This window comes from Helianthus annuus, chromosome 13, assembly GCF_002127325.2.
Source record: "Helianthus annuus cultivar XRQ/B chromosome 13, HanXRQr2.0-SUNRISE, whole genome shotgun sequence".
NCBI lineage: Eukaryota > Viridiplantae > Streptophyta > Magnoliopsida > Asterales > Asteraceae > Helianthus > Helianthus annuus.
This window is the reverse complement of record NC_035445.2, coordinates 131,490,071-131,517,112: the sequence shown is the minus strand read 5'-3', so window position 1 is coordinate 131,517,112 and position 27,042 is coordinate 131,490,071. Positions and strand designations below refer to the sequence as shown.

Sequence of the window (27,042 nt, the reverse complement as noted above, 5' to 3'; positions counted from 1 at the left end):
GATTTTGATACTAGTTTGCCTTATTAAAGTTGTTGAATCGATTGAATAGATGAAACCAGGAAGGCCCTACTAGACTGGCCAAAACGATGGAACATCATTGAAGGAATCGCCCAAGGATTGCTTTACCTACATAAATAGTCAAGAATGCGTGTTATCCATAGAGATTTGAAAGCTAGTAATGTTTTGCTAGATGAAAGTATGAACCCAAAGATAGCTGATTTTGGTATGGCAAGAATTTTCAAACAAGATGAGACTGAAGCAATGACCAAAAGGGTGGTTTGTACTTAGTATGAACACTCTCTCTTTCATCCGGTTACTTCTAGTTAAATATTACAACTCTAATTCAAATACATTATGTAGTGGTTACATGTCACCCAAGTATGCAATGGATGGGACTTTCTCGGTGAAGTCTGATGTCTTCAACTTTGGAGTCTTAATTCTGGAAATTGTGAGCGGAAGGAAAAATATGTGCTTCTCTCATCTTGACAAGACGGTCAATCTTATCGGATATGTAAGTCTAGATTGAAATCTAATTCTTCTAGATCCAGTGGTATTAGTGAAGTAAGTTGTTTGACCCCAAAAGTCAAAATGTTGCAAGCATATTAATGTTTGAATTATTTTAGGCATGGGAGCTGTGGCAACAAGGGGATGGATTGCAATTGCAGGATCCAACACTTGCTAATACTTGTGTTGTGCACCAATTGTTGAGGACTGTTCATACTGCACTTCTTTGCGTACAAGAAAACGCAGTTGACAGACCAGAAATGTCAGAAGTGATATCTATGCTTCTTAATGATACTATGTTGTTTCCTGTCCCAAAGCGACCAGCATTCTTTTTTGGCAGAGCTATATCTAATTCAGCTTCAGTCGAACAGAAGGCAGATGGCGCCTCTGTAAACAACATAACCATTACTCAAATGGAGGCTCGATAGTACATTATCATAGCTGATGGTCGAATGTAATATAATAATATCTTGTCCCATTTAAGAATTGATGCTATTTCTGTTGTTTGGATGCCTTAAGTTTTGGTATGGGTACGACTCGAGTAATGAAGGGCACGGGTTCATCTCAATGTTTGACAACTCGAGTAATGGGGGGTTGATTTTGGTGTGTAGCTTTTCTTTTTGTCCATTGTTTTTTATCACGAAATTTTGTGTTCACGGCTGCTGATTTTGGTGGCTTTGCAAGATCACTACAGCATATTTGAACTGTTTACTACTCTGTTCACTTCAGTTTTGATGCAAGAATCCCTATATATTTTTCATGGCTACCAATACCATTTGAGTTTTAGATAATGGTTATGATATTCTTTTTTCCAGTGCATTAAGGGTGGTAAAGTTTTGATTCCCCAACACAAATCCGAGATAAAACAAAGGATATGACATGTCACATGAAATTTTCCACAAGTTGAAATTTTTCATGCATAATATGGCCAAATGGTACTGATCAAGTCCCTACAACCTTTACGCTAAGATTTCGTTTGCCATTTAAAAATAAAATAAAAGTAATGTAAAATGTGGAAATAGTAGTAAGAAGGAACCTACATTCATCTAGGAAACTAACCTTGCTACAACAAACACACATGTGGGTTTATATACATAAGAGAAGGTACCAAATAACACTCAGATAGATAATCAAAGTAACAAGCTGCCCGATTACGTTTAAGAGCCTACCTGACTATTCCGATGATTCACAAGCTACTTGCTGGCCGGCATGAATATTATTAAGGGCATTCCGAATCTGTTAAGTTACATGTTATTTTCTCACTTAATGTAATAATCACCAGTTATAAAACTATTAACTTCACAAAACCCACCTATCAGGCTTTATGGTTCCATGATGAATCTTACAGAAAATGCTAGTAATTAGGAAGATTCAGCAGCAGCAGCAACATCTGAATCCGACTCAAGTTTCCACCAAGCACAACTTTCATCTTTTTTAACTTCATCAGAAATTAAGTTACTGGCATCAAAATCATCATTTTCATCATCATCCTCAGAACATGAACCATATAACTTCCTCTCCCGTTCATGATTATATGTCCACTCCAACCTTTTCAAAATATCTCTATCTTTCCACCGCCCCACAACAGATACTGCTTCCTTTTTAGCCTTTCCCATAATAATCTCTTCCCATGAAAAAGCCGCATCGGAAACCCTCTTCAGAGCCCCATCGTTGCTATCACCCACAACCACTGTTTTCAAACATCTCAATCTCACCTCCTTTAAAACCTTAACAAAATCAGAATCATCCGACACGAGTATCAAACACTCCATCTGCCGTCTATCCATCATATCCACCATGTGGTTTCTCAATGCAACATCTGCAGCTTGCGGTTTATTCGAAACAACACTAACACAATACCCTGCCCGTTTTAACTCATCTCCCAATCCATACCTGACTTTTGGAGTTAAAATATCTCTCGCAGCATTATTATACTTTTCCATTTTCATAGAGTATTTTCCCACTAATTTTACCCTTTGACTACCTTTAGCTGATTCAATCTGGCTCACTCGCTTCTGGTGCTCACGCTCGTGGATTTGCTTAAAATGGTTAATAAGCTTTTCATTTGTATAGAACTTCCTCCCACAAACACGACATATATAGGGTTCTACCGGTTTTACAACACCCTTATTTTCCAGCTGGTTTAATTTTCTCCTATCTCGCCTGTGTTCCTTAATCTCAGCAGGAACATAATCAAAGGAATGTTGATTAGCATAAGCTATCTTGTACCGAACAGCCCCGAACGATTCAGCAGCCTTTTTCAATCTAATAGCAGCATCAAATGGAGATACTGATCTTGGAGGTTTGTTATCCAAGTCCCAGAAATCCGCCACAACGTTTCGGCCAGTACTCTGAACCGAAGCAAATGGGTCTGGAATTTTGGGAGTTTGGCTCTTGTTGAAATGATAATGTCTAAAGATGAGTCTACCAAAGGTAAGTCTGAATCACAGGATGAAGATGAAGGTAATTTTCATGATGGTTATCTGAAAAACACAGAATCTGAGAAAGTTGTGGATGATGATTCAAAGGGATTGGTATATACCATGATTGGATCGGACAAATTATTCTTAGATGTTGTGTTCCCGATTCAGAATGTGATTTCAGAAAAGGTTGATAAAGTTTTCAAAATGGTTGAGATTGAGAAGTCTGAGATTCCAAAGTTTGCTGGTAAAGGTCATAAGTCTTTTTATAACAAACCTGGTTTTAAGAAGAAAAACATGAAGGCTGGTTTGGGTTATAAAAAGAAACAAAATTGGAAGAAACATGAAACACGAAATGTTCAGGCAAAAACAAGTTTTGTTCAAGGAAAAAGTTTAGCAGAAGAGTAAAAACTCAAAATCGGACAACAGTCTAATGAGGAGTTTGATGCTATGAAAAAGAAACAACAACAGGCCAAGGATGTTTCAAAGAAAGCGTGTTTTAAATGTGATCAAATTGGACATGTTGCACGAAAGTGTCCTAATCCAAAGCCTGTTGATGTTGAAAAACAGAAATATGAGGATGTGAAACCAAGGTCAACCAGATTTGATTCGAAACAAACTTGGAGGTATAATACAAACAAGTTTGCTTCAAATCAAACCTGGAAATCAAACTTGAACAAGTTCGATTCAAGACAGACCTGGAATTCTCACACACCCAGATTCAGAACAACACAGAGTTGGAAAACATCAGTTGATATGACAAAACCTCAACAGTTTTGGAAAGCAAATGTTGTTCAGAAATAAAGTGTTCAAAAAGAATCACATTTTTACAAACGAGGAACACCCACAGGTCAAACATGGTCTGTTAAGAAAAATGTCAATTCGGTAAAAGATGAAAAAGTTGAGATTAAGATTGATAATGTTTTTGAGAAAAATGAAAGAAACTATCCAGTTTTACTTGGAAAAATTCATGTTCAACTACCTGAGTCTAAACAGGCTTGGGTTGCATTGTTCAAATGATCAAATTGTTGCATGTGCAGGTGCTCATCGGAACCAAAGACTGTGAAAATGAAAACATGAGCAGCCTGGCACTTGGAGAGGAGGAAGAGGTTGCTGGACCCTGGTTTGGTTGAACAGGGAGTTTATTGGTTGTTCTGTACATAAATAAACAATATTTTCAAAATCCTAAAAACATGAAAAATTAAAAACCAAAAATATGCTTCTAGTTTGGTAACATTTGAAAAATCAAAAATATGTTTGTTTTTAATTTTTGTTCTGAATATATGTTGATTGAATACGCCGAAACCCTCACGGCTGAACAAACATTATTACTTTCATCAGATTGAAAAACGGTTTTCAAACTGTTAAAATCAATGTGTTGTAGATCATGGGGTTAATTACTGCTTTTAGTGTAATCCAATTCACAAGATGCAGAAAATGGATGGCGAGACAAAGCTATCAGTATCGGGTTGTCAAATTTTTAATAATTTTGCATTTTAGGGGGAGAAATATTGTCTTTTGATGTCTTTTGAAAATCCAAAAACATTAGAAAATTTGAAAAATACAAAAACATGATAAAATTTAAAAATTTGAAAATTACAAAAACATGATAAAATTTAAAAATTTGAGTTTTGCGTAAAAAGAGGAAATTATAGTACATCAGTAGACAATTACAGTATGCTAAAGAATTGTAAAGAATTAAATAGCGTTAAACAGTCTCACTGATGATATGCCGATAGGTTTTTATACACTTAGTAAACTTTTTTCGGGATATAAACCTAAATTCAAACACTTGCTTATTTCGTGGGGAACACTACTTGGATATATAGGTAACCCCTAAAATCTCGTTTGAAAGGCCCCTTATTCTAAGATACTAGGTCTTTATACTCAGTTACATCTGGGGTATTATTCCGGGACTTTTGCTGAATGGAAGTTCTGACCTAGTCCCCGAATAATACTTTCCGCATTGCTTGAAATATAGCACCACCCTCAGCATAAAAAATGATGAATCATTGTAAAATGTTAATCGTGTGTTGTTGTAACTAAAATATCCTCTAAAGGGGACACACCAAAAAGTCGAAGCCGTCATCTCTCTGCGTATACGGAAGTATCGACCTGAGCTCTCACGGCCTTCGCATTTAACCCTTTGCAGATATCATTTGTGGTATACTCACCTGTAAGACTGAATACTGGGATTCTGGATACGGGAGTATATTCAAGAGGTGGGACACATGAATGAGTTTAAGTTTTTAAAACACCTAAATCGTATCCTGAATCAGTTGAAATTTGTGTGAAAATTTAAGAGGACCAGTATATCGACAATTTAAGTGAATTGTTTAATTCTTAATGTGTAACTAAGCTCAACGGTACTTGTAAGTTGTCAAAAACTGATATGATCATCTGTCGCATACTCAAACAAAAATATTGTCTGTAAATATGTTTGTACATATTTCTTTACTGTTTTATGTTTTCAGAAAATACAAAAAGATTTTGATTTCTGCTTTATTTTCGAAAACCGATATCTGAGATGTTGAGTTTCAAAATCTTAGTAAGTTGATTGTGTTTCTGTAAATAAGACGAGTTCATTAATTTGAAACTTAAATTTCTATAAAAAAAATCAAAAACAGTTTGTGATATCTCCAAGGTCATTAATTTGGACTTGGATGATTAACTGTGGGGGATTTGGATGCTTATACTATTAAAGAGTCAGTTTATGATCCTGTTTGTTGAAATTGTAAATTATTTGTAGATTGATGATAGGGGGAGTGATTAAATGGTTTGAATTGCCAGATAGCAATTTCTGAAAAATGGATTTTTAAAATGTTATTACTTATAAATGTATGAGTGATTGCAGGTAGTCCAGACTACGATCCCGAGAGCAGAGTCTAAGGGGGAGTCTGAAGACAAGCTGGAAGTTAGGAGGAGCTTGTAGCTGGAAAGCTAGGTGTCGATCCCTAAAAGCACAAAAGCTTGTCGAAAGGGGGAGCCTGCTGATGATAAAGCTGTTGATGATAGAGCTAGTAATGAGATCCTGGTATAACATTCAAAAGTATGAAGCTGATCAAGAGAGTGATGGATGCTTACAATGTTACAATCTAAGTGAGAAGACAAAATGATCAAGACTGAAGAGGTGTCATAACAGAGACTAGACACTGAAGACTTCGTCAATATCCGAGGGGGAGTCTGTTAGTGCATCACGTCTATTGACTTCGTCTTGTATCATGTAATAGGATAGGTTAGAATAACCAGTGCACGAGGTTCGAGAAACAGAAGTTAGTGGTTAAGAGTGTGTTTCGCTCATATGGACCAAGGTCACTTGGAGCGAAATCAGAAACTTCTGATTTCGCTCATAAGGCATGGTCATAAGAGCGAAATCAGGTCTTGTATAAATAGTGCACTTGTTTGTTCATTTGGCACGGATTCAGAAATTGTAACGAAGTGCTGCCAAATTGTTCTCAGGTTGTAATCAGTGTTAAATCAATCCAAGAGACATTATAATTACTGAGCGTTCGTTTCATTGATTCCGCCTTTGAATCGAATTAACAACTCTTCTGATCGACTCATTCGGGTCCAACAACGATCCTACACTCAAAATCTTAAATAATTAAAAATTCAATAGGTATAATAATAGTTGGTAATGTGCAAATAAATTATCATTAAGATATTAGGTTAAAATTCTGTGTATTACACTTGTTTAATGTATAAAAATTAGTTTTAATTGTAACACCCCGTATTTTCCAAATGTCAAAGTCAAAGTCAAAGGTTGATTGTTATTGGAATTAAAGTTAATTTAAATTTTTATTTTTGTATTATGTGGAGTAAGTGTTGTATAACCAAATTAATCGATCGATAATCTAACCGCGAACCGACGAGCGACTTTGAATAATAGGAAGTAACAATGCGATAAAGTTAATCAATCAATAATCAAGCTAATCGAATCAATCAATCGAACATGGGAATTTTGGTACCTTTATACGTGTGTGTGTGCCTTACGTGTTACTTGTGCATGTTTATTTTACGTCGTTATGTGTGGTGAATCAATCAAATCGAATCGAAACTCGAAGGATGATCAAACTCAATCGAAATCGAACCTGAACTGTGATGTAAGGATGCTTGTATGTTAGATATAATCCCAACTACTATTAAAAGTAATTTGATTTGGAACTCTATCATACTCAAATCATCGTCCATCGGAATCGAAATACCAAAAATCGTCACGAAACACTCGAAAAGGACCTTCCTAATCGAACAGGACCACTGATCGAACAGGCTAGCCGATCGAACATGCTGTTCGATCGAGCAGCCCATTCGGCCAGGAATCATGGTCGATCGGTCGGGCCTTTCCTCTTTTGGAAGCCTATAAATAGGGTTGTCATTGTCATCTTTACCACTTTTGGAAAGCTCTGACCGACCAGCCCTTGTTCTTCACTATTTCTCAGATTTCTCTCCGATCCGGTAAGTTTTCACTCTAAATCATGTACGATCTTGTTTATTTAACGATTCTACACCTTTCTATCTTTCAAAACTTGGATTTTAACCGTGAAATCACCAAGATCTAGGTGTTCTTGAGTGATGTCATCATGGTGTTCTTCAAGAACATCAAGTTTGGCATCATTCCACCATGATTAGCTTAGATCTAGCCGATTTCCACATAAACAACCTAAAATCTATCAAAGATCTTAACATTTCACGGTGGAAAAGATTGAAAGACGGACTTTTCAACTATCTTTCAACTCTTTTACACTCAACACTCTAAAACCGGTGAAAACGGAGCTTGAACCAACTCACAAATCATTCTAAACAAACACATGGTTCAAGATTCGGGTTCTACCTAAGAGGTTAACCGATTCCGGATTAAACGTTAAACGGAAGTTCTAACCGTTCGCTGGCCGGACTTGGGTGATTCCTGCCCGACACAGTGAACCAAGTAAGAACTGATGTTCTGTGGTTCGACTCGTTATCAAACTACCTCAAATTCACGTCAAGTTAATCAAAACAGCCGAGTGTTAGAAGATAGGCTAACCAGGTCAGGAATGCTGGCTGAACGGTTAGGCTGTTCGAACGAACAGCCCAACCGAACGGACTACCCAGCCGATCGACCGGGCCAGCTGATCGGCTAACACATGGACCCACAATTTCATGGAGTGGGGTATTGACGAAGTGATGTTCGATCGACTACGCCGTTCGATTGTAACATTACTCATCGAATCATGAGATACTATACTTCAACACTTAACCATTTCCAAAGCATTGGAGTGCCACCCGATCGAGCATGTCACCCGATCGAGTGACACTTTACCAAGGGACCATCTGAGTGACTAACCGATCGGTTAGGCTAACCGATCGAACGGACTTACCGACTTGAAAGGTAAGGATATCTCAATGTGTCCTGATAATGCTGCAAAAACTTCAAAAGTTCAAACCATCATACACAAACACATCCTTTCCTAAAGGAAGAAACAATCCACTTGAAAGGACCAGCCGATCGAGCCTACCGGCCAATCGAATGGGAATGTTCAAACGGACTTTCAAACCGAACGAACAGCCCGTCCGATCGAACCAGCTGTCCGATCGACCGGCCCAATCGACCCATCTCCTTTTGTTTACATTTCCGCGTTACTCATCTTTGTACTATCGAACTATTCAGGCTAACCTACCCTCAGCGCTCCCATCAATCCATACCAAATCACTGTGAGTATACTCGATCCCTTTTTGCTTTTAGCACTTTTGGGTGTTACATGCGTTACCTATCAAATCACATTCAGACACAAACTATTTGAACGCTAACCTATTCGCATGTGCTACTTGACTAAATGATTGCTGTTTATTATGTTTACACGTGGAGTGCTATCTACCTGCTTTAGCAACATAGTACTATAGTTTGGACTCAGCACCCGTTCACACGGGGGTTGCTAAGGACATTTACTTGCATGGATTACGGTGGTAATCATGTATTGCGAACTGTCTCGGACAGTCAATCCGCAGTCGTTGGTATCGATGGTCCCATGTCGATAATTAACATGCATCGTTTTCCTCTATGTACGTGCCTGGTTATGCGTAAACTATTCGAACTTTATATGCTATATCAAACTTGTGTGCTCACCTTTACATTTTATGTATTGACTTTATTTTAACGTATGTGAGAGGTGTTTAAGGTGTTAGCTTGCTAGGAAAGCGAGGCTTAAATAAGTTTCTAGAAGCCCCCAACAAATAGTTATCGGCCCTGAACAAGCTCCTGGGTCATAATTATCTGTAGATCTTGTCCACTGGCACTATGGCCAGGGGAGTCAACAGAATAGGGGTCTAGAAGCAGATAAACAACTTTTTGTAATAATATTTGAATCTGAGTTGTCGAGACAGTGTTATTTGTTTGGATGCTTTTCTGTAATAACTTGTTATTAATTTGGGATACGGTATGGGACGTATCATTTAAACTAAATTTGTATGATAGTTGTTGTGGAAACTTCTGAACAATCTGTTTCGCTCAGTGCCGCGCCCCGATGATTCCGCCATCGGTTGGAGTGTGACAGATTGGTATCAGAGCCATAACTATAGGGAATTAGGTTAGGCACGACCTAGTCCGGGTCGCTGTCTTAGAGACCTAGACTATAGCTAAGAACCAGAAGACCAAGTTTATGTGTTTATCCGTATTATCCTTTGCTATCACTACACTCGAACTCCAAATCCAAGCTTACAATTTGGACAGGATTAGGTGTGAAAACCGTAAACTCCTGGCTAAGTTGTCTGATTTATGCCAATTATTTATATACATCTCGTTATTTTCACCAACAAACGGGGAGAATTATACCAAATCAGGGCTGAAACCCGCATTTTGATGCAAATTTTCCCCAGAATTTTCTTAAAACAAGGAAGAAATTGCTAAGCTAGGGGTGAAACCTTAACCTTGGCAATTAATTCCGAACTATATTTCGTCTCGCCAAGACATTCGACGGACTCCAACGACCTGAACCCACGAGTATGACCTAGGAAATGCGTGCGTAATGCCCGAGGACTGAGGCAGAAATACGACGCCTAGGGTCGAAAGTGACGACAAGTCCACTGTGAATAGTTGAATTGCCTTGGTTAGTCAATGTCTAGTAGCCGCAGACAATCTATCCCTTGATTTTTACCTCGTTGGTCTTATGTGTTTTACCTGTTTACGTGTTTACATTTCTGTTGGTTATTCAATTTTGTTATCAATCCGCACGACTCGTATTGCCATTTCGTTTCGAATCAGTTCTCAGCTAAAGCAATCTAGACGATATTGTCATGTTCTATTACGCTATACGACTAAGTTAGACAATACGATATAATGCTACCCGATATACTATACGAATGACACCCGACTTGGAAAGATAGGTTTCTGTTTTCTGACTACCTCTGTGCTAAATACGTATGTGTTTAGGTATGTTGTGCTCTACTTGCTTACGTGCTTCTGTGATTATGTGCATTCTGTGTTTTGTGCCTATTTGATATGTGTTATATGCTTCGGCGTGATTCTAAGCTTTAGTAATCAAGACGTGTGAGGTGAGATTCGAATTCGTTGTGTTGAGCCCTGTGGCGATGTCTATTGCAGACCATGTCGTCATCATCTATGTCTCGTCAACGTCTTACCCGTCAGGAGAAGAGAGACCGCCGTCTTGCTTCGATCATCTCCAAAACTATACCAAAGGCAGTAAGCGAGGTGTATGAGAACGCAAGCAAATCATCCGAGGAATCTCGAGCTGATGTTCCCAAAGATTCCAACAAGACTGTTTTTAGCTTTAAGCAATTCAAGGCGTGTGGACCAAAGGAGTTCACCGGTGAGGATGGCCCTACAGCCATGTTTCATTGGTTCGACTCGGTGGAAGTCACCCTCCGACAAAGCGGATGCCCCGAAAATCTCTGTACTCTCAACGCTACTGGTGTCTTTCAGTCTCGTGCTTTGGACTGGTGGACCGCAGAGCGAAACAAGCGTGGGAACGACGCAGCTTACGAGCTGATGTGGGAGGAATTAAAAGCCATCATGATCGACGAGTTCTGTCCTCCCCACGAGCGCCAAAAGCTGGAGGATGAATTTTGGGTTATCAAGCAAAAGGAAGGAGACAACGCTGGTCTCACCGCTCGCTTCAAGCAGTTGAGCATCATCTGTCCCGACCAGGTCAAGACTCCAGAAATGACCATCAAGAAATACATCCGCGCTCTTCCCGACTGTGTAGCAGATTTTGTTCACGCCTCTAAGCCAGCAACAATCGAGGAGACTTACCTTCTTGCCGCTGAGATTAACGACAAGCAGGTAAAGTCTGGGTTTTAGGATAAGCAAGCCAAGTCTCTGCATCAAGTCACAACAGCATCAACCGACAACACCACTGCTCAAACCTCCAAGTCTTCAAGAAGGAGGAAGAAGAACAAAAGTTGTGCTGCCGCAACCACTGCTGCTCCTCTCCAGTCTGTACCAGTCCAGCAGCAGCAGCCACAGCGCGCAGCTCCAGTGATCAATGCACCGCCAGCGAAGCGTGCATATACCGGCCCCCATCCACTCTGCCCAACGTGTTCTTATCACCATCTAGTGGGTGTGGCTTGCCGATTCTGCGCTCACTGCAATCTCTACGGGCATTTCACTGCGAACTGTCGCTATGGTCCCCGTCAAGCTCAAGCTCAAGCCGCTGTCAATCAGGCTCTACTCCCTGCCCCGCAATAAGAAGGCTTAGTGCAATAACAATAACAATAATAATAAAAGACTGTGTCAAGGATCCCGTATAAGAAGGCTTAGTGCACTCGGAACTCGAAAGACCTCTCTAGATTGCTTTTATCCACCACTTTTACGCCTTTGATCTTCCCTAGCCTTGTGCTAGTTGTAAGTGCTTCTAATCAACTTCTTGTTCATGTTTGATGTGGTTAATAAGAGATTAGTCGGTTAAAAATTATGAACATACAAGATCAAAATCTAAAAGTCTACTAAAATGATGAACAAGGTGGTTAATGGATGAATATTAGTGTAAAGCATGTAGATCTTGTGTGATTATGATTATTGATTGATTATCTGAAGTATTGCTGGATAATATTAAAGTTTGATGTTGTTGTGATCAGTAAACTTGTTAACGGTATCGATCGAACACGATTTAGAAGGTTAAACACTGAAAATCAGAATCTGTCCAAGTTTTACAGCCAACTTCAGTTGGCTGTAAACAGGTCATAAACTCAACGAAAAACTGATATTTTGAGTCTAAAATGTGACATTATGAAATACGGTTCTAATGGCACCGGAATCGTAATTTTTGGACTTTGTTTACTATTTTTAAAGTGTAAATTCGTAACAGCAGCTTAGGCTGAGTTTTTACAGCAATAAATGAGCGTTGTATTTTCTGTTGTAACTTGTATTCTGTGTAGAATCGGACCATGAAATTTGTACAGTAGATGACAACCGATGCATGTGTAATTACCCCACTGGAATTTCGTAAATCGGACACTCGATGAATTTTTAATAAATTGTTCCGTGGACTGTGGTCAGAAATTCATAAATCTGAGTTCAGTCCGGAATATGATTTTTTATAAAATATTGGTAGTGAACCGGACCCCGATATTTTTACAAAATAAAATATGGAACGTTTAAGACATCTTGTAAAAATTTGGGAATTTTTGGAATAATTTAACTATTTTATTAAAACGACCGAAAACTGCCGGTTTTGAATATTAATGCTGAATTGATATAAGTTGTGACTTGCGTGTCTAAATGTCGAGTATGCTATCCGTGAATGATCTAACATGGTATATATGTTATGTGCATTATCGTATGTTTGATTTTGAATGGGGAACGGATGGGAAACTTAGAGGGGCATAAACCGTTAAAACGATGCATGTTGTGTGATAAATACGTGTAGGAACTTTGTGTTCTATTTGAAAGCCACTAAATGACTAACTGGTAAATTATATTAGAACGTGATTGACCGACCTTGACTGTTAGCTATATTGAGAATCTAACCGAGCAAACCGAGGTGAGTTCACACTCTTTCTAAGGCATGGGATTCCCAGGAGTTTGGGAATGGGATTGATTAACTACTTGTACTATCATTACTATTAAACTACTTTTTACTGTCCTCGGATTGAAGGGCACGTACGTAAAACCTACGTACACTTGTGTGAGCTTGGAATGTGAAGGTTGTGTCTCATCGGAACTAAATTGTTTTATATTTTAAATATATAATATAAAACCAATAACAATAATAATAAAAGACTGTGTCTCATCGGAACTAAATTGTTTCCTAAGCACATAGATACGCAAAAAAATAGAGACGTTATGGTTTAATCACACCGTCTCAAAATGTGCCAAGTAATTGATCATGACAAACAAATCGGATTAGATTATACATTTTTACGATTTTACTACAAAATATATTAAATTAGTTCTAGTTATTTTTAAACAGTTTTTCTCGATTATGCTACATATCTTGATATATTAATATAACTAATTTTCAGATATTATATTCGTGTGTTTTCAAGATTGCTGTGGATTTTAATAGATATTTATTATATCCTTTGTTTCATTATTTAATTTATATTTTAAAGAGTTTTTATATATTCAAAATATTTGTCAGATATTTATCTAGTATTATTTAGTAATGTTATTAATAAATAAAAAAATAGAGCAGACGTTTTCTGACTTTTTTAATTTATATTTATAAATAAAAAAATGCAAAAATAAATAAATTTTATGTTAATTAAGAGATATAATAAAAATATGAAAATAAAAAAATATATTTTGTAAAATTGATTTAAACTTAAATAAAATTAGGTGTTAATACCCAAAGGTGTTACATTGATAAAACTAAAAATAATGGAAGGGTATTTTAGTCATTATATTGATAATTTTGTTGTTAGTACTCAAAGGTGTTACAAAATTGAAACCATAAAATCTAAATCTAAATCTGTTAAAAAAATTAGTATCTAAAGGTGAAATTAGGTATAAACCACAACACCCATTTGTGTAATTAACTCAAAATAGTATTAAACCTAAATAAATAAAAGTTACATGTATACTACATTATGGTACGATCTCACTTTGGTATCAATAGTGAAAGTATAGAGAAATATACCAAAAATGACTCACATCGAAACCAAAAAACATAAAAATAAAAACTGACTCATATCGAAACCAAAAAACATAAAAATAAAAACTAACTCATATTGATACCAAAAACCATAAAAGACTTCTTATGATTGATATGATAAAAATAGTATTTCTTGTACAAAGAAAGAAAAAAAAATAACAGAAAAAAGCGGGTTAGGTTACTATTATTTATTTTTTGTAAAATGTTTTAATTGGAATGCATAACTTTAAGTGAGCCAACAACAAGCCAGGGTGATAAATCATGTCAATAAAACGGGTGGTTATTTATTCCTAACTAGTGTTTTTCAATGACGCGCGTTGCGCGAAAGGCATTGGTGTTTTCGACCGACATCATCCTGCAACTCTTTTTTTAACTGTTTCACTTTTTGCAAAGACTGAACGTAGACCCTAACTCTTGTTTCACCACTTAATCACTGTAAAAATTACAGGATTCATGTTTGGGGCATGGGTTGACACGTGGACTTCGAGCCTCCCCGCTGGTGAGTGACGTGTTGGGCCGGTTAATAAAAAAAAGCCTAAAGCGTTAGGTAGATTTCGAACAGGGCGAGCTTGTCAAACGGCTTCCGCTCCTTGCCTCGGAACTCGATGTTGGCCACCGCCACCCGGTTTTCGTGACTTATATCGTAGTAGGCTTTAAAACGGTAGAGCTTCGGTCGTAGCTCGCGTCACTTGTGTTGGCACGAGTTTAAATTGTGTCGGTCGTTCCCCACGTTGTGCCGGTAGCTAGCGAAAGCTTCTGGCCAGCAACGGGTCTCACCAGGTTGGCGGCCCTTCATCGCGTTGTGCCGGTATCAAGTGTGGGTAGCGGGTTCGGGTAGGTGGAGTGAAGGGTTGGGGTAGCGATGTGGACTGGCGGTGGGATTGGGGGGTTTTATAAGGACTTGCAAAACGGTTATTTTTTAAAATTTAAACCTAGCCGCTAAGGCCTAGCCAACCCAGCCAATGAGAGTCCGCCACGGAGGACCGCTTGGCATGCCCAACGCCCGGGATGAAACTCCCGCTCAAGGGGCCACGCCGAAACCCAAACCCACCCGGAGTGGTGACTTGGGCATTTGTACCCAAACCACACCCCAACCCTCACCCCATACCTCATAGTCTAATAAATGAATATGAGGTATTGTTTAATATAAAAAAATCACATAATAAATAAAGAATTATTAATATATATATAAAATGAAAAGTGAATGATGATGTTCATTCACTTTTCATTTTATCAAAAGAATTAATATATATAAAGGTAGTAATTTCTAACGGAAATCAAAAAAATTGATCTATTTATAGTCCTCTACTAGTTGGATTAACGAATCGTCCAATTGAAAATGATTTTGTTTCTCTTCTTTTTTTATTAGGATAGGAAATGTTGTATTTTATATATCTGTATGACTGAGTCCTTGAGTTTTTGAAATAGTGTAAAAAGAAGTGATTCAAATCATTGTTATTTGAGTCAGACTTGTTATAAAAAGTAGAGGTATTTCGAATTGTTTGTTGTCATGGACAAAATCAGGGAAAACCTCTATGTCAATTGGGCAAATACGTCCATAGTGACTAGGATGAATATCTCGTATTTAAAACTAGCGGTCCGCGCAGTCCCCCCCCCCCCCCTTGGTTGAGCTCGACTCAACGTTTAAACGGGCCAACTCATCCCGGCTCTTTTGTTTACGAGCTAATGAGTGGGTTTTATCAAGCCATTTTCAAACAAAAACCAACCATAAGTTTGAAGTACCCTTTTGTTGATACACTTTGTGTGGACGCGACTCGGCTCAGTTCGATTCGGCTAGGTATGACTTGGTTTTGACACGGTTATGTCCGGCTCAAGCCCGACGTCACGACATTCCTCCGTCGTGCGCCTCAGAGTTCGACACGCGAGGCACGGAGCGCCGCAAGCCATTCCCGCAAACACATCTCATGTTCTGGGCCGTAATTCCAAATCATGTGGGGCCAAAACTTGTCTTGGGCCTTTGTCTTTCATTTGGGCTCAAATTAGAAATGACAAAACAGAACTAAATGTGAAGTGATTGTCGATGAAACACTTCTGTTTCGTCGACTTTGTGTGTTTCGCCGAGAGTTATTTGTGTTTCGTCAAGTCTGTGTCTGTGTCTAGTATAAATACCCCTCTCAGTTTCTGTGTGAAACATGATCAGAGACCTGTGAGACTTAGTGAAACTCTGTAAACATTGTTTGTATATGTTTCGGGTTGTACTCATCCCTAATCAATAGATATTGAATCTTTTGGTTACGTGTTCTTATTTTACACTTTGTTTGGTTTGCACCGTCACGGGGATTCCGCACCCGTTACCGTGTTTGTTATAAACAAGGATTAGGTAGTGAAAATCGATCCTCCGATTTAGGGACCTACAATTGGTATCAGAGCCAGGTTCTTTTTTCCTTGTTTAAAACCAAACATTGTTAGTGTTTTATCAAGTTTGTTTGTGATTTTTTTTAGATTTCGTTCTTGAAAAGTTTAAGTATTTTCTGAAAAAGTCACGAAAATCAGTTGGATCTTGTTTGTTTTGCCAAAGTTTTGCCAAAAACCTTGTTAGTGTGCATCATTACATATTAAAATCGGGGTTTTAGTGAAAGTTTTGTGCAAATTTGTTGTTCGAAAAATTTATCGGTCACCGGAATCTTCAAACCTTCATCGTGTTCTTCATAAACCTTCATAGAGTTAATATGTTTTCTTCATGATATTTACTTTTTGATCTTGTTTAGTAACTATTTGAATTGTTTGTGAATTAAAAACAAATTATATATTGTTTGAAAATTGTGTTCAAAGCATGATGGTAGTGTGGCCGAAAGTAAGGTTGAGTGTGTCAGAAGGTTTACTTTATGTCACCAACTCATCAATTCTCATCCTTATCCACATCAGTTTCGTCAAAACACATAAAATATCAAGGGTTTTCCTGTTTCGTCGGACTTAACAAAATACATATCAGTTTCGTCACTCACTCTTTCAGTTTCATCGCAACTTTAATAAATCACTGTGTTTCGTCGCTTAACACTTTGATTTCTGTTTCGTCACACACATACTTAGTCAAAACATATATTTGCATGAAAAGGCTATCTGATTGGGCAGATTATAAAAAAAAAAAAAAAAAAAATTGAAACAAACAAATTTCTTTTTCCAATCAAGTTCACATGTGACTATCGGTCCAATCAAAATTCTTACAAGTTTGTTTGTTTTTTTTTTATTCACAAAGTCAACAAATTCTTACAAGTTTGTTTGTTTTTTTTACAAAGTTCACATGTGACTATCGGTCCAATCAAAATTCTTACAAGTTCACATGTGTGGTCCAATTATATTTTAGTTTAGTGGATTAGTATTTCAAGATTGCATATGAAATTTCCTATAAGGTCCAATTATATTTGATAAAGTGACTAACTAAAACAAAAAAAAAATTTCTGTTTAATTAAAAAATAATAATAATAATAATAATAAAAAATAAAAAAAATAGTTTAAAATTCTTTCAATTAATTCAAAAAAAAACTTATAAGACCGATCAAAAAGGCCCACTAGCAGTGTTTAATTTTCTGTTTGTGTTGGTGGTTTTGGGTCGATCAAAAAGGCCAAAGTTGGATCAAGAACACATTATGGGCTCACGTGATTTTTCTAAATTTTGAAGCTACAACTTTATTTTGGGCCCACATGATTGAAGCTAGAAGTGAAGGTTTTTTTTTTGTATTGGATTTCTAATGGAACTTCGGATATTTTCATTAGTTTATTTGTTTAAGTAAACAAATTACTAGTGGGAGTGGGGTCGGGTGTTCGCGAAGTTTAGTTGAATCGCGCTTCTAAATATCACGGTTTCATCAAAAAAAATATTCACCTCTATACACCAATCATGAGTTGCACAAGTCTGTGGGATTGGAGTATGGACCCACAACCAGATCAAGATCAAACTTCCGCAGCCGCGTGGGCAAGAAATATGATTCCTCAACCATCCATAAGTGCAAGTCAATGGGCTTTGGTGTCGAATCAAAATCAAAACACACAGAATCTTGTGGTAGCGAGAGGAGAAGGATATGCAGCTACTAGAAAGACACGCCATGATCTGTTGAAGAAGAAATTCGAATCATTTCATTTCTTAGAGAATGAAACCCTAAATGATATAACTACTCGTTATAATCATTTGATGTGTGAAATGTATTATTTTGGTGTTCTTGCATCTCAACAGGAAATGGTAGCACGGTTTGCTGATGCTCTACCTCCAAAGTGGAGCTCATTCATTGAGCTTTTAAAGCATACGGGCGTTCTAGATGCTGTCAATGTTAATATCTATGAATTCATTCAGAAGTTGGAGCACAAGAACGAAGAGGAAATTCGGAAAGCTAAAAGGATTACATCTACTCAAAACACAGAAATGTATTTGCCGGGTTTTGGTCCTTCAGCTAGTTTTAGTTCCATTCAGCAACCGAAGCTTCAAACGGCGTTTGTATCAAATACAAGCTCATCTCCGTTTCCACAGTTCAATCAAAGTGCTTATCTTTCGCGATCTCAACCCCAACCTCAAGCACAACCTCAACCTCAAGTTTCCACAACACAACCTCAATTCGATCCAAGTGTCAATTGTGGTCCGGCCATACAGTTGGGAAACGGTGATCAAACAGGAACTGCGTTTCTTGCTGAAATTGTCAAGAATGTCAATGATGGTGAATCTTCGGGAAATGATGATAGTTCGGTGTCACACCCCTAATTTCCACGTGTCACCGGTGGGCCCGGTGGGGGAGTACGTGACGTAGTTGATATCATCTTAGTCAAACAACACAAATTATAATGCACAGCGGAAGCAAAATAGATTTATTTCAACTTAATAATATTGTAATATCGAAGTATCACAAAATGTCGAAATAAAATCCACAGGCGGAATCAAATAAAAAGGAAACTTCATTTCAACAGACTTCGTGCATCCTAAGCTTGCGAGACTTCTATGGATGCTTAAGGAGTGACCAGCCTATTGCGCGTAGTACCTGCACTTAGTCTTTTTGGGAAAATACGTCAGTTTGCACTGGTAAATACAATTTAACTGACTCATTTTGAAAAGGTTTTAAAAATTTATTTAAATGCCGTGGCACAAAACATTTTATAACCTGGGATAATTATTTGCTTAATAATCTTGTAAAAGAATTACATGTTTATTCTGCGTTCAGTAGCCCGGGTGTGTACCGGGTTAAGGATTAATAGACACACCACTTAATATAATTCCGCCGCGAGACTTCTCTCGTACCGACGATTATACATGTTATACAGCGCTACGGGTGTACGCCTACACCCGAGTGATAAGGTCGTGGCCATTCTTTGAATGATGCCAAGGATATCCGGGACATGGTCATTAAGCCCCCAAAGGCTTTAAACAAACAAAACAGCATTTTCAAACGGGTTCATTTGACTGCACATAACCAAGACCGGTTATGGTCAACTTCTCGACCAAGCGGTATTTTATATACCGTACCCCAAGCCCGTATAGGGAAAATAAGTTAAACGTATTTACCTGAGCAAGTATAAACCAAATATAACGAGTGCACGTAGCTTTTACTGGGCTCCTAGATCTGGAAATTAAGGTTTTAATAACCTATTAGAATCCTAACGGGTCTTAAGCTTAGACCGGTTAGTTAAAAAGGAAGATTACGGTTTTGAACGCACAATAAGGCGAAGACCGTATTAGAATGTGGTTTTGACCCAACAAGCTTGCATACTTGTTTAATATGGGTAATATAATCACATTCTGGATTTTGAGACCGAAAAGATATGGTTTGACCCGTTTCGGCTAATATGGCCAAACTAGCCACATAAGCCGATTTGAACGCGTATAATGCGTAACGAGTAACCATAAGAGTCAAATAAAAGTTTCTAGAGTCAATATGCTTAAAATATGTTGTGATATCAGAATGATACCTTCCATTATGCCCCAAATGATTTTAAATCCAAACTATGCCTCATAAGGGCATTTTGGTCATTTTAAAGGGTGAAAAAGGGTTAAAATAATAATTTGAGTTACAGGTTTGAATAAATCAGTAAACCTACTCATTTTACCAAGTTATAACAGTAGGGTATTAATCCTATGTGAAATTTATCACCTTAACCATTCTAGACACCGTAAGGGCGTTTTGGTAATTTCACTTAGGCCTAAAAAGGTCAAACTAGGAATCTGAGTTTAATTCATTTGCCTACTGTTTAGAATATAAAATTTCACTAGTTACATCAGTAGGTTCAAACCCTTAAGCTTAATAAGGTTCTAGAGTACACTTATGCGCTAAAATGCCTAAAAAGGCGATTTGAAGCCATTTCTGGGTTTTCTGTAAAAAGCTGATATTTTTAATATTCCATAAGGCTCAAAATAATTTATTTATCAAAACAAATCAGTAGAAATTGGTTTGAGGTCAAAAGGATTTGTAAAACTCATTTTATGGCTAAAAAGGGCAAAACCGGCATAAACCGAATTAATCTTAGAACACTAAGTTATGCTCAGCCTAAAAATCAATAAAAATCCCCAAAAATCCCAAAATATTATTTTATAACAGTGGGTAAAAAGTTTGGTATATAAATTTGAGTTTTGATAGGCTATACGTAATTTACGCCAATTAACTAGTAAAGAAGCTCTTAATTACGCTATTGAGCATAACTCTTAATCTAGACCTCAAACTGACTTCAAATTTTAGGTGCAAGCTCATAAATCAGTATAAGGTGTCTACCCTTTTACAGTTTCAAAAATCCCGTTTTAAGGTCAAATGGGCATAATGGTCAACATATACGCAATTAACGGAAACATGCATGTGAATAGGATATCTTATGAACCGAGTTGCATAACCTCAGGGAGTTATACTAACATGAATATAGGTTCAAAAGAAGCTCTAAGGAAATCCTAAACTTGACTTAAACGGGTCAGAACTGAAAGTCAAAGCGAAAGTCAAACTATGCGACTTTCGGTTCCGAACCGGGTCTAAACAGAAAATTGTCGAGTTGAACATGTTGGAACATGTTCTTATATTATTTACAAAGTTATATTAATGATTAAACAGGTTGCATGCACCCTTCATTACTAATTATGCGTTAATTCGCAATTAAGCGTTCTGTTGACTTTTTATAAGAAGCTTTGACTCGACAATTGACATGTTTAGAGTGGGAATCAGGAAATACCCTTTTGAGGGTTTGTTGCCCACTTAATTACCTTCCTAAAGGTATCTTTAATTCGTGATTAGACAAAGCACATTATGCTTAATCACGAAGTCAAACGTTAATTACGACGGTTTGACTTTTAGCTAATTAACTAAGCTAAAACGAATTAGGAAGGGTTAAGGACACTTACTAGAGTCCTAATTAGGATTAGGGATGCTAAGGATGAGTGCTTGCTGTCCATAGAGCTCCAGAGAGTCTTCTTGTGAACTTTGCAAATGAATGAGCAACTTGTTCACAACTTGGAAGCTCTTATATAGTGATTTTGATGCAACAAGATGGTGCCAAACAAGTCTACACTTGTTGTAGGATCATCCCACATGTCCCTAGTGCATGAAAAACAATTTGCCCAGCCCCTGGTATCCATTCATAGGCTTATAAGTCGGTTAAACAGGCTGGACAGGCACCTGCAGGTGTTTTCTGTCGCTGGCAGTCTGACGCGGCCCGCGTGAGTTTTTAGGGAAGGCTTACGCGGGTCGCCTGACCTGTCTGATAAGTCAAAAACTTTTCAAACTTTGCAATTTCAGTCCCTGGTCCTTTGTAACGTGGTTTTAAGTCCTTAAATTGCATTTCCAGCCTTCTAACTTGATTTTTAAGGGCCTTGGGACTTTTACTAACTTGGTTAAGTCCTTGACTAACCTTGTAACCACTCTTAAGGCCATAGAATTCAATGTTGACGCTTTTAACCCCTCGAACACGAATTTGATCATAACTTTCTCATACGATAACGAAACTTTATGAAATTTTAACCACATATTCTAGTGAGTATATTTTAGCATTACAAAGCTTCGGGTCTGCCAAAAGGTCACTCAGAGGTATACTTTGCACATGTTGACACTTTTAGCCCCTGCATTTTGTAATTCCTCACTTTCCTTTATGTTTCGCTTCGTATGATCCATGATTTATTCGTTGGAAGGTAAAAACATTATGTAGGGCTATTTTAGAATATATTTATCCATTGTTGACACTTTGGACCCTTATATTCACATAGTTTCCCTGTTTGTCAACTTTGGCCCCTCCAAAGTATTCTTTCTCACGTTCAGAGCTTATGACACGTTTTTATACTTTATTGGACACAAATTTTCAAGGTGTTACATCCTCACCCCCTTAAAAGAAATCTCGTCCTCGAGATTTAAGGAAATAGGTGAGGGTATTTCTCCTTCATCGTGGATTCTAATTCCCACGTATAATCAGGACCTCTGCGGCCCTCCCATCTAACCTTGACAATGGGTACGTGCTTCCTCTGAAGCTTCTTTACCTGTCGGTCCTCAATCGATACAGGTTTTTCTATAAACTTCAAGCTTTCATCAATATGCACCTCTGTATGCGGTATGACTAGCGATTCATCAGCTAGACACTTCTTCAGATTGCAGATGTGGAACACATTGTGAATACCACTAAGCTCTTCTGGTAAGTTCAACTTATAAGCCACTGATCCTACACATTCGATGATCTCGAATGGTCCAATGTACCTTGGGCTTAACTTACCTTTCTTGCCAAATCTCATTACCCCTTTCCAAGGTGATACTTTGAGCAAGACCTTATCACCAACCTCGAACTTGAGGGACTTTCGCTTACCATCGGCATAGCTCCTTTGCCTATCACGGGCAGCTTTTAGGTGCTCAGTAATTTGGGTAACTTTGTCAGTCGTCTCCAGGACTAATTCGGGTCCTGATACTTGAACGTCCCCTACCTCTGCCCAACAAATGGGTGTTCTGCATTTCCTACCATATAGTGCCTCAAAAGGCGCAGCCTTAATGCTGGTGTGGTAGCTATTATTGTATGAGAACTCGATCAGAGGCAGGTGTCTATCCCAACTTCCTCCTAGATCAATTACACATGCACGAAGCATGTCCTCCAGGGTTTGAATAGTACGCTCACTTTGCCCATCCGTCTGAGGATGATAAGCTGTACTAAAATTTAGCTGCGTACCCAGAGACGTTTGGAAACTTTTCCAGAAGTGAGATGTATATCTGGTATCCCGATCAGAGATGATGGATACTGGTACGCCATGCAGGGCTACTATCTTATCCACGTACAGTTGGGCTAGCATGTCAGAACTGAAAGTTTCTCTAATGGGTAGGAAATGAGCTGACTTAGTCAGCCGATCAACTATCACCCAAATAGTGTCATTTCCCTTCGACGTCTTAGGCAACTTGGTTATGAAATCCATTGTTACCATCTCCCATTTCCAGGTGGGAATCTCAGGCTGTTGTAGTAAACCTGACGGTTTCTAATGCTCAGCTTTAACTTGAGCGCACGTCAGACATTTAGCCACATGGGTGGCTATAGACTTTTTCAAGCCTATCCACCAGTAATTTGCCTTTAAATCCTGATACATCTTATCAGCTCCAGGATGGACGTAATACTTAGAACTATGGGCTTCCTTGAGGATAACATCTCGTAGTCCTCCAAATACAGGAACCCATATTCGTCCATTCAATCTCAACATTCCGTCTTTATCGTAGGACAACTGTTCTTCAGTTACTCCTAATTTCTCCTCAGGATAGTTAGTTTCCAACACAGCTTCCTTCTGTGCAGCTAACAACCTTTCATTCAGACTACTTCTAATTTCAATGCTCTTGGCATTGATCCTTATCGGCTTCACTCTTTCCTTTCTGCTCAAGGCATCTGCGACTACATTGGCCTTGCCTGGATGGTATCTTATCTCACAATCATAGTCGTTCAAGGTTTCTATCCATCGTCGTTGCCTCATGTTCAATTCTTTCTGGTTGAACAAGTGTTGAAGGCTCTTGTGATCAGAATAGATCACACACTTTGTTCCATACAGATAATGCCTCCAAAGCTTAAGTGCAAACACAACGGCACCCAACTCCAAGTCATGGGTGGTGTAATTCTTTTCATGCACCTTTAATTGACGTGAAGCATAGGCTATGACCTTCCCTTTTTGCATTAACACACAACCCATTCCGGTGTGTGAGGCATCGCAGTACACCACAAATTCTTCAATGCCATCAGGTAGAGTAAGCACTGGAGCGTTACTCAACTTCTTTTTCAAGATATCAAAAGATTCTTGCTGCTTGGGTCCCCAATTAAACTTAATGTTCTTACGCGTTAACGACGTTAAGGGTGCAGCAATCCTTGAGAAATTCTCAATAAAACGCCTGTAGTATCCAGCCAAACCCAGGAAACTACGAATCTCCGAGGGCGTCTTTGGTTCTTGCCAGTTCATAATAGCTTCTATCTTTGCGGGGTCCACTTGAATTCCACGTTCGCTCACAACGTGTCCAAGGAACTGGACTTCGCGAAGCCAAAATTCACACTTTGAAAACTTGGCATAGAGCTTTTCTTGATGGAGCAGTTTAAGAATGCACCGAAGATGCTTCTCATGATCAGCTTGGCTCTTTGAATAAATAAGGATGTCATCGATGAAGACGATGACAAATTTATCCAGATAAGGCTTGCATACGCGATTCATGAGATCCATGAATGCGGCAGGTGCGTTAGTGAGTCCAAAAGGCATCACTAGGAACTCGTAATGACCATAACGAGTCCTAAACGCGGTCTTATGTACGTCCTCCTCCTTGACTTTCAGTTGATGATAGCCTGAACTGAGATCTATCTTAGAAAAGTAACTCGCTCCCTGAAGTTGGTCGAATAGATCATCGATCCTAGGCAAAGGATATCTGTTCTTGATAGTAACCTTGTTTAGCTCACGATAATCAATGCATAGACGCATTGATCCATCCTTCTTTTTGACAAACAGAATTGGCGCTCCCCATGGAAATGAACTTGGTCGAATAAAACCTTTAGCTAGTAAATCATCTAGCTGTGCCCTTAATTCCTTCATCTCCGTTGGTGCTAATCTATATGGTGCTCTGGCCACTGGTGCAGCTCCGGGGATGATGTCAATCCTAAATTCCACTTGCCTATCTGGTGGCAAACCAGGTAGTTCCTCTGGAAAAACTTCGGGGTAGTCAGAAATGACCGGTATATCTTCGATCCTGGGCTTCTTCTCGTCAATGGTTACTCGTTCCATATAAATGACACAACCTCTACTCGTGCATCCGGATGCCTTAAGCATGGCCACACGCTCTGGCATTCCGTGCTGAGTATCTCCCTGAATCGTGAGTGGCTCACCAAATGGGGTCTTGATTACTACCTGCTTCTTACCGCACATGATCTGGGCTTGGTTACGCGATAACCAATCCATCCCTATCACTACATCAAAGCCTGCTAGCTTAAAGGGTAACAAGGACAAAGGAAAAGAGTGGTTCCTAATGGATAGGACACATCCATCTAGTACAGTTGAAACTGTTTCTATTGATCCATCAGCTAATTCCACTTCATATTTCATACTTAGAACTTTAACAGGTAATTTCAACAGTTTACAGAAGTTATTATCTACAAAGGACCTATATGCCCCAGAGTCAAACAATACCCTTGCGTAGATATCATTAATGAGAAAAGTACCTGTTATGACATTATCATCCTGAATAGCTTCCTTTGCATCCATGCGGAAGACCCTTGCATTAGTCTTCTTCCCTTCATCCGCTTTCTTGGCAAGCTTCGGGCAGTTGGGTCTAATATGTCCCTTCTCATTACAATTGTAGCATGTGGCATCTTTAAGTTTCTTACAATCCAATGCCTTATGATCCGGGGACTTACAAATCCCACATAATTTCTGCTGAGATTGAGACCTAGACTCCTGTCTGCATCCCCCGAAATGATGCTTCCTACAAATCTTGCACCTGGGTTTCTCACCCGACTGTTTATCTCCTTTCTTGGATCCCGACCCTTTCCTGTGGTCGTCATTGCCCTTACGCTTCTTATCTGAGCGTTGCGAACCATCATCTTCGCGCTTTCGTTTCTCGGCATCTGAGGCCCTCAATGACCTCTGTCTAACTACGTCCTTCGTAAGGGACAGAGATATGTCAGCCACTGATCGAAAAGTAGTGGGCCGAGAGGCCTTGACGCTGGCTTTAATTTCTGGGGCCAGACCCCCAATGAAACGGGCTATCCTCTTTGGCTCAGGAGTAACAAGATAGGGAACTAGCCTTGACAAGGTATTGAAGGTGGTGAGGTAAGCCTGGCAATCTAGGTTTTTCATCACAAGAGACAGGAACTCAGACTCTATTCCTTCGACCTCGTGCTGAGGGCAGTAATTCTCCTTGATTAGGGCAACCAACTGTTCCCAAGACATGTTATATAGAGGTATCTTCCCGGTGGCTTGAATCAGGGACTTCCACCACTGCAGTGCATCACCTTTGAAAGATTGTGTCACAAACTTCACAACATCTTTCTCAGCACAGCCACTTATATCCACTACTGTCTCCATCTCATCAAGCCAAATCATACAGTCCACTGCCCCCTTCTCCCCAGTGAAATCCCGGGGTTTACATGACACAAAGTATTTATACGTGCAACCCTTAGCACGCGGGGCATCATCAAGCACAATTTTCTTGGAATGATTACCATTTTTATTCGAAGAATGTCTATCATCATCCTTCTTAGATTCTTCCTTTTTAGGCTTGGGTTGGACAGATGGTGGCTTGCCACGAGACTTCGATTGAGTCTTGGTTTTGATATGCGGTGAAGACAAGGTCCTACTTTGGGTCTCACTGTAATCGCTGTACTGTCTTTCTAATGCTTTAGCAACCGCATCATCCACAAGCGCTTTTAGCTCTGCGCTAGTTAACTGTATCTTTGCATTATCGTGGTTCTCCTTCGGACGACTACTTACCTCATCCGACCTAGCCATGTAGCTTCACCGCTACATATAATAATGGGCAAGGTTTTATTTAATAGCTAATACAGTATTTTACTTTATTAACCATGGCTTTAAATAGTCATTGCTGGTTAATTTGCTAGTTAATTATTTA

General features: G+C 38.7%; 1 protein-coding gene across 1 annotated transcript; it reads right to left on the bottom strand.

The window, feature by feature from the left end:
* Positions 1–1,856: 1,856 nt before the first annotated feature.
* Positions 1,857–26,921, bottom strand: LOC110901326. The gene is made up of 2 exons (XM_035982361.1): positions 26,581–26,921; positions 1,857–2,943 (listed from the first exon to the last, which is right to left on the bottom strand). The coding sequence occupies exons 1-2, from the start codon at positions 26,919–26,921 to the stop codon at positions 1,866–1,868; spliced, it is 1,419 nt and encodes a 472-aa protein (XP_035838254.1). The 3' UTR covers positions 1,857–1,865.
* Positions 26,922–27,042: the final 121 nt, after the last annotated feature.

Bases quoted from the DNA above. Each gene is read 5' to 3' on its own strand.
- LOC110901326 (XM_035982361.1), bottom strand. From the start codon at position 26,921: ATGGCTAGGTCGGATGAGGTAAGTAGTCGTCCGAAGGAGAACCACGAT. The intron at 2,944-26,580 runs GTATAAATACTT...CCTGTGATTCAG, and splicing joins CCGCGTGCTAAGGGTTGCAC to ACTTACCTTTGGTAGACTCA.